Source organism: Dendroctonus ponderosae, unplaced genomic scaffold, assembly GCF_020466585.1.
Source record: "Dendroctonus ponderosae isolate FM_Combo_2020 unplaced genomic scaffold, Dpon_F_20191213v2 Dpon_F_20191213_6, whole genome shotgun sequence".
Classification (NCBI taxonomy): domain Eukaryota; kingdom Metazoa; phylum Arthropoda; class Insecta; order Coleoptera; family Curculionidae; genus Dendroctonus; species Dendroctonus ponderosae.
Genome location: NW_026018814.1, coordinates 10,611,624 through 10,619,686, shown reverse-complemented (window position 1 = coordinate 10,619,686; position 8,063 = coordinate 10,611,624). Strand labels below are relative to the sequence as shown.

Here is an 8,063-nt window from a genome sequence, read left to right as displayed (position 1 = left end):
TATATTCAAAATTTGGTGCTTTGAAACTAGAATAAATATCAATTTCAAATTTTCACTACCTTTCGAAGACACTTTACTCTGAATATGCTGAAAATTTTATTTAAATTGTACGGAATCCTAATTTTTTCCATCTTGATAAATCTGAGTTTCCTAAATATCGGTCTCATAGAGGGTGTTTATGCTCATCTGTACTCTCTCCTTTAAATATTTTTAACTTTCCAACGAACTCAAATAGTAATTTGAAAGTTGCACCATATTTAGAAGAGGCTTAACCCTAAAGATGCTGAAAGTTTCATAAAAATCCTGTCCTGCGTCCTGCGAAGTCCTGATTTTTGTCTGCTTAGAAAATATCAGTTCTATAATGAATACGTTTACTCAAATCCGCTCGCTCTTTTTAAAATTCGCATCTTTCAATCTAAACTGACTACGAACTTGAAATTTTCACCATCTTTAGAAACCACACGATAGTACAGACCCTAAAAGTTTCAAGAAATGTACAGAAAGCCTGATTTTTTCAGCTTATTAAAAATCACGCAATAAATTATACTCTACTTAAAAAATGTGCAGCATCCAAACTAAAGCAAACAGCAAATTTGAAATGCTCACCATCTTTAAAAGACACCTGACTAAAGATGCTGAAAGTTTTATAAAAAGCATCAGGAATCTTGAGTTTTGTCAGCTTAGTAAATATCAGTCTAAAATTTTGTAAACATCCCTCTCACATTGGATGTTTACTCTSAATTGCCCTTTCACTTTTCAATAATTTGCATCTTCCAAACCAGAGCAAATATGAGTTTGAAATGCCCACCATCTTGAGAAAACACTTGACTCAAAAATGCTGAAAGTTTTATTAAAATCTCCAGACATCCTGATTTTTGTCAGTTTTGTAAATGTGGCTCTCAATATAACATTATTCTCATATGCGCTCTCTCTTAAAATTTAGTTTTGTGCAAACTATATCAAGCATCAATGTCGTCATTTTTTTAATGATGTTCGCGATTTCATAAAGAATCACTAGAATTTTGATCCTCTTCAGCATTTTTAATCAAAATTTGAAAAAAAACAAACTGAAAACTGGGTTTAATTTTGGCAAATAATTCCAAACGCAAAGGTGTTCCAAAAAATGGTCAGAAAATCCGATTTCGTCGATAGCCTTTTTCGAGAAAAATTTAAATTATTATTATTAACTAAGAGCAATATCTGAAAATTGTTTAAGAAAGGAATATAAAATACAAACAGAAGCAGTAGTTATAATAAAACCAAAGTAAACCAGCCGCCACAGTTGGTTTTATTTGAGTTAAATATGAATGGGATGAAATAACAAGTCTCTGTAACAAAATAAATTATAGGGTCTAAAAATCCAGTTATAAATTTAGTAGTAAATATAAGAAATATAAAAGTAAATACACAAAAGATACTGGAAACTAAGCATTTTTTAACAAAAAACTATTTGTGTCAGAAAATGTAACACCAATTGAACCACAATAAACTTTTTAAGCTACAAAACAAACAAAAGTAAAACTACTTCTAATTTTCTAAATGTGAACGTTTAGAAAAAGAACAAAATTAATATTTGCCTAAAGAAGCGTCACATTTATTACATTAATACAAAGTATTTTTGATTCTAATATTTTAATTCTTGGATGAGATTTACGAGAATGGAAATCCACAAGAGAATCGTAATTTTTATTTTAGTCGCAGTCATAAAAACTCATTTTACGTACAAGCTTTAATGTTTAGAGTTAGTGTACAATGTTCCTGTTAGTTACCTACTTTTAAATTCGTACGCGTATCTATTTTCGTTACAAAAAAACCCGTACGTTGCTGATTTATTATTTTCCGAAAAATACAGAGAAAAATCACTGCTGGAGTTTAATGATTGCAGTTAGTAGCGCTTGATTAAACTGCAAAATATTTTGAGATGCTGGATTCACTTAGTCATATCGACAAGGGAAGTCATCAAGTAATCAGCGAGTTGAATAAGCAGAATCGGTTCATCGAAAAATTGATAGGAATTTTCATTGAAAGTGTCTTGAACTCTATATTGACGTGCATTTCTGATAATTGCGAATTGAATGTTAATCGATATAAGAGCTGCAGGAATATGGCTCTAGATGCATTTATGTTTAAGGTATTTAATAGTTTTTAGTTCGAATGAACGATAATTTCAATTTTTTAAATTTATTAAGTACAAAGTTTTAACTTTTCTTGTAAATATGTATTACATTATTTTTACAAAATTATTAATTTATTATTATTGAATATACACTGCGCGACAAAATTAACGCATAGTTTAAATATCCCCCAACTTTTTACTGTAAACTTTTTCTCAGTCGGTGGTCCGATTTGTATATATTTGTCCTATTCTTGAACAAAAAATCAAATTAACATATTGTACAGGATGTTTAAATAGTGTCATATTTTCTTGGTCAAAGTTAATTTTTCTGCTAGCAACATGGGCCAGCTCAGAGAGAAAAAGTACATATGTGATAGCCTCGCGACTTCTGAGCTATTCGAGTGATATTCATTTTCGAAGGAAATTTCTTTAAAAAAGGCTGTGCGAACAGCATTTCATTACAAGTTGGTAGTTTTGTACTGTTTATTTTGTCACTCTCTGTGCTCCGTCAATTAAATTGTTAAAGTTTTTGTTTTTCTAGGGATACAGTTTTTTGTTTTCTGTGCGCTTCTAGTGCATCGTAGATAAAAAAATAAATATAAATAAAAATAAAAGTTTCTAGTTAGTATGAAGTGATTTAGTACCTACTGTACTTTATTTATAAAAAAGTAATCCAGGGTATTAAAATACATCTTTCAGATTCGAGATGCATCGGCTATCATCATAAGTTGTTTATTATTCCCGTGCGAATATGACATGATACCGCATATAAATAGAAATGACACATGTATGGCGGTGCAGGGAATTCATTTTACTGTGCATGTGAATCCCAGAGTTCAATCTTTCATAACAATAATCATCATAACAGAACATAACGAATTTATCCGCGGTTTAAAAAATTGGTTTTGGAATAACAAGCAATGCCGATGCAGCTATGAAGTTAGTTATAAATAAATTAAGTGCCATTTAAAAGTTTCAAAATACCTAAAACGTTGTTAGGCCAGACGCTACAGCTACTTTAGTAGCAAAACAATATTTAGAAATATCACTACGATCGATCGAAAATTCCTATGAACTTTTGGAAAAGCCATGAGAAGTTGATGTTAGGGCTGTATACCTTATACAAAAAGTAGTTACCCATTTCTGCAACGTCGGTTCCCTCTGAACGATTATTTTCAAAAGCTGGACAAGGTGCTATAATAGTAGGAACCGACTCATATTTTTAAATAATATTATTGCAGTTTGATTTTTAAATATAGATATTTTTAATTTAATTTTATGAAAGTATTTTCGTTCTGTGGTTAATTATGCATATTACTTTTAACTCAATGCTTATATTTACTACTTTTTTGAAATAAAACAATAGAAACTCTGTAAATGAGTCGTTTTTAATACTATAACTAATAGTACTTATTCATAATGCAAATATTGATATCACTTTCAATAACTTAATGAAAAAAAAACAGTTAATAAATGAAATATGAACATCATGAAAAAGTGGAAAACTAATTGATTTGAAATTTGAATTTGTTCGAAAAATTATACTTGAAATTACAACTACCGAATAATTCGATGGTTCCCATGAATGAAACATTGCTATCGAATAAATGCAACTATCGAATAGTTCGATAGTTTTTATTCGATAGTTTCCATCAGTAATAAATAGACGATTAAAGATGCAAGTTACTCAGGGACTCTTTCTGTCTGATCTACCCGATATTGCCGACGGATTTAAACTTTGACCAAGAAAACATCATAGTACTTAAACCCCCTGTACATTTTTTGCTTATCATAACTGAAAACGTTGTCCAAGCTATAACTCGAATAAAAAAAATTGTTCAAATCCAATTAACGATTAAGAACATTTTCACAGTAGAAAGTTAGGAAAGATATTTTGCAAAATATTCTTATTAAATCGAACTTCCCTTTTTATACATATAAACAACAAGTACATATAAAATAATTAAAACTAATTATTTTATATGTACTTAATAAAATACTACTTACGGTAAAACCAGTTCATTGTCCAACAGCGGAACTCTCAGCTGTTTAGCTAATTGCGGATCGTGCATTTCCGAGTTTTTAATTTTCTCCAAAAATGCATTTGCAACGGGAATGTACACTAAAATAATTAAATATTTTAAATTTCAACAGCACGGTGCAGTTAAATAGGAATTTTTGCTAAGAGAACAAATTTTTCAAACTCCTTTCGAGATTAAGCTTCTATTTAAAAATATGAAGTGCGATGTTTTTTCTTAGAAGTTTACAGTGATTTTGGAAACATTTGTCTGCAGAAGTTGTTCGAAACTTCATTTTTTTCTTTTAAAATTACATTTTTTTATTCAATAGTAAACGTAGTAAACGTTTTAACACAGATTTTTTTTTCAATTGTTTCAGTTTTTAGTTCAATACAATCAAAATACGTTTTCGTTGGTTGGGGCGGTAATGTTCTTATTTTTATTGCAATTTTTTTTTAAATCATACACTTTTCACATTGTCCAGCTAATGAACTTCGAGCAATACTTGATTGATTTCTGGTTAACATTATGGTTTCTACTAATGATGAATCACAGATTGATGTTGTGATTTTATACCATTTTATTATTAAAAGGTTTTGTTTTAGTGTTCGTATTTGTTTAATGTTGTTAATTTTTTTGTTGGTTTTATACGGGACAAATTAAACACTGGAAGTTTCTCCTCACTTTTGTCGACGTTTCAACCCTTTCATTGGGGCCATCCGCAGTACACTAAAATACAATTATGTTTTTTTGTATCTTTCTTTTGGCGTAATGGTATAAATCCATATGTAGATGAAATACAGTGACTACATATGTACCATTCATAAACAATAGAGTAGGTAAATGCTTTCGTTATCTAAAATTATAAGGATAAGGACGCTACCTACACATTATAACAACACAATATGAAAAACTATGGTCAATTAAAACACTTTACATTTTTGTTCTGTTTTTAAGAGATTCTTCAAATTGATATGTTCAATTTAATTATATTTAGGTAAGAGGAGGACAACCCTTCAATATCTTGTTTTTTATTTGTACTGTGACAGCTCTGCTGGATGTGCACGATCACTGATCAACAAAAAAACTCGATTTTATTGCAAAATGTGCTCCTTCGTTGCCAGTTATCACCTGCGGAAATTCCATCAAAAATCCAAAGTAATCATTATCCAAAAAATATGTTTTTGGTCCCCGAAAAGAAAACTCGGAAGTATTCGGATCAATTTACTGCGGGGATTTTAAATCCACTAACTTTCCGCCGATCTAGTAACGGAATTAATCGAAAACGCCACAATTTACTTACTGTTTTCAATCTTTTGCATAATTATTGTGCCGCCTGTTAGGAGTACCAGAACATTCTTTCGTTCAGCCATCACGTTTGAATAGTTTAGAACAACACACGTCTTAACAATTTTGTTGGAAGACTAGTTGATATTTAGCAAAAACGCTAACTTGCTATAGATTGATTGCTTACATGTACTGATGCTATTTTAGAAGCGAGATTTGATAATTACTTTAATTCGTAACGTGGGGAAACACTGAGGAAAACGTGTATGCGAAATTTTTATCAGTTAGGTCGGATTAAGCATGCCAGTCTGACTATTGTTTAAAATAGAAAAATGTTGCATTTATTTTCCCGTGAAGGAAATGAATATGTTGAGCACCTAGCCAGTGAGATAAATAATTTGATATTGTCGCATAGGTCACAAGAGGCACCTGACGAAACGGCTGAGAAAAGAAAACTTCATTAACTTGTGAAAAGTTCCCATTAATATGAGTTGAAAGTCACAGTGTTTGTTCGAGAGTGATTGAGCAAGACGACACAAGCAACATAAGCATTCTGTAGCTCTTCATATGAAACCGTTTCACTTTGACATGGACTTTCAATAGAATTTTTTTGGAAACATCATGTACATCTTGAATTATTTCGTTAAAACGTAAAAACAGTAACTAGTTTTCTAAACATAGTACCTACTTATCTTTTATCTCAACAATGTGCACCTGAATATTTGATCAAAATTTAACAACGTTGTGCTAATCTAAGCATTAAAAGAACGAACAGGAAACAATGCAATCTAAAAAATAGCACTGTTTTCGTTTACGTCTTTCATTTAATTTTAGGTAGAAAGTTTCCTTTTATTAACAGGTTTCCATACAAAGTTGACAATAAGATTAATTTCGTGCTGAAACTCTCAACTATATTGAGAAATTCTCAAATAAATTTTAAGAAACTCTCAAATCGCAATATTCAGTTTTGGCACGAAATAAATCTCATTGTGAGTTGTGAATGGAAATTGTTTTATAAAGCGAAACTCCTAAAGAGCTGCATGAAAGTCTTCCAAATAAATTATGCCGATTTTAAATCACCCTGTATATTGATTGATTGTATATGATGAGGGGAAGGACATAAAGGTGAAATCAAAGAGTTGTTTATTTGATAAAACAATTAAGAATGTTATGTGGCTTAGATTAAAATTGAATTAATATTTATAGATAAATCCATGTAAAAGTAGTAACAAATGTCTTTTTTAACAAATTTTATATCTTTCAAAAACTGAGAAATGCTTTAGGGACAAGACAGTTAAACGCTTCTTTTTAAAATGGTCTGAAACTACCTTTGAGGGCTTTTTTACCGCAATATTCCTACCTTTTCCAAATTGAAATACATATATTTAAAATTTGTGACTTTGGAATTGTTCTACTAAAACGCATTTTTTTGTTTTCATTCCATTTTAATTTAACAACATCACACTCTTATCGAGCACTGGATTAAACTGGCTTAGGTCAAGTTACATAAAAATGGTGTCATTTAAAGCAAAACAATTCACTCAATCAATTAACGATAAATAACATATTTTTATTTTCAGAAATTCTATTGAAAGGGAGTCAGTAAAATTTAATATGAAAAAGAGATGCTCAAACGCAAAGAAATATTAAAAATACCATAAGTAAGCACTGCACTTACCATTATTACAGTTTTTCTGCATACCAATAGTGCCTCCTACGTAGAGAACTAGCACTTTCTTATGCTCAATCATGGCGCAAAGTTTTACAAATTTAATATCTAAAAAAATTAAATTCCCTATAAATAAACAGTGCAGAAGCACGGAAAACTTAGCTCCAATAAAACTTAATTATAAGAAACGCATATTTACGGGTTACGCTCAGTCTTGTGAACGCTTTAATGAAGCTCTTCTATACTAAGTGATATTGATCAATAGCCATTTGAAAATCCATTTAAATGATATTAAGCAATTTTCAAGTCAACTAAGAAATGGTAATATGAGGCATCGCAATAAATTATCTAAGCGTCAAGGTCAATGATATAAAGTCCATATGATTAGTATACTGTTTGATGTATCTTTTTACTTTGTAAGTATCCAGATAAAGGTTGAATCTGAAAATAAGGCAAAGCGCATCAATGCCGCTAGAAACAATGACAATGAGAAAGACATACCAGTTAATTTCATGGTAATAAAGACATTATACAGGGTGATTTCTAAGTTGACGATTTTCTTATTTTTTCATATGTTTATATTGTTGTTGCCACATTTTCCTTGCAGGTCTGGCTGTTCACTGAATAAGTTTAACTTTTATATGACACATTGCTATGAGCGTTCCAAAATTGTGTTAGATTTATTTTATATTCAGAACTTTTTTTGCCAACTCATCCAGAAGAACACCTAGAAGATTTATAAATGTTGTTAATTTGTCCCAATTCCTAGTTAAAAATGCTGATAATTTGCGAGAACATACCGAGTAGGCCTGAAAATTTTCAAAATTTAATGTTAAAATGGTTTTAATGGATCCAATAAGTAGTCGAGTGATTGCAAATAAGCTGAAGTAAGTCATGTATAAGTATGAACAACCGTGCGACAAAATTTTTATTTTTATGAAAGTACCTACAGTAGTCCTGGGTAACACTGTGT

At 30.4% G+C, this 8,063-nt stretch overlaps 1 protein-coding gene across 4 annotated transcripts in view; it reads right to left on the bottom strand.

Annotated features, from left to right (window-relative positions):
- Positions 1-7,422, bottom strand: part of LOC109536877 (60 kDa lysophospholipase) — a 12,975-nt gene extending 5,553 nt beyond the window's left edge. The window contains exons 1-3 of one of the 4 annotated variants that reach the window (XM_019903323.2): positions 7,290-7,422; positions 7,100-7,198; positions 4,124-4,238 (exon numbers count right to left, since the gene is read on the bottom strand). In XM_019903323.2, coding sequence (XP_019758882.2) covers positions 4,124-4,238; positions 7,100-7,172 — 188 coding nt within the window. In that variant the 5' untranslated portion in view covers positions 7,173-7,198; positions 7,290-7,422. Of the gene's footprint in view, positions 1-4,123; positions 4,239-5,437; positions 5,674-7,099 lie in introns of those variants that run through there. The other 3 variants (XM_048667529.1, XM_019903324.2, XM_048667530.1) reach the window with 3 other exon arrangements.
- Positions 7,423-8,063: the final 641 nt, after the last annotated feature.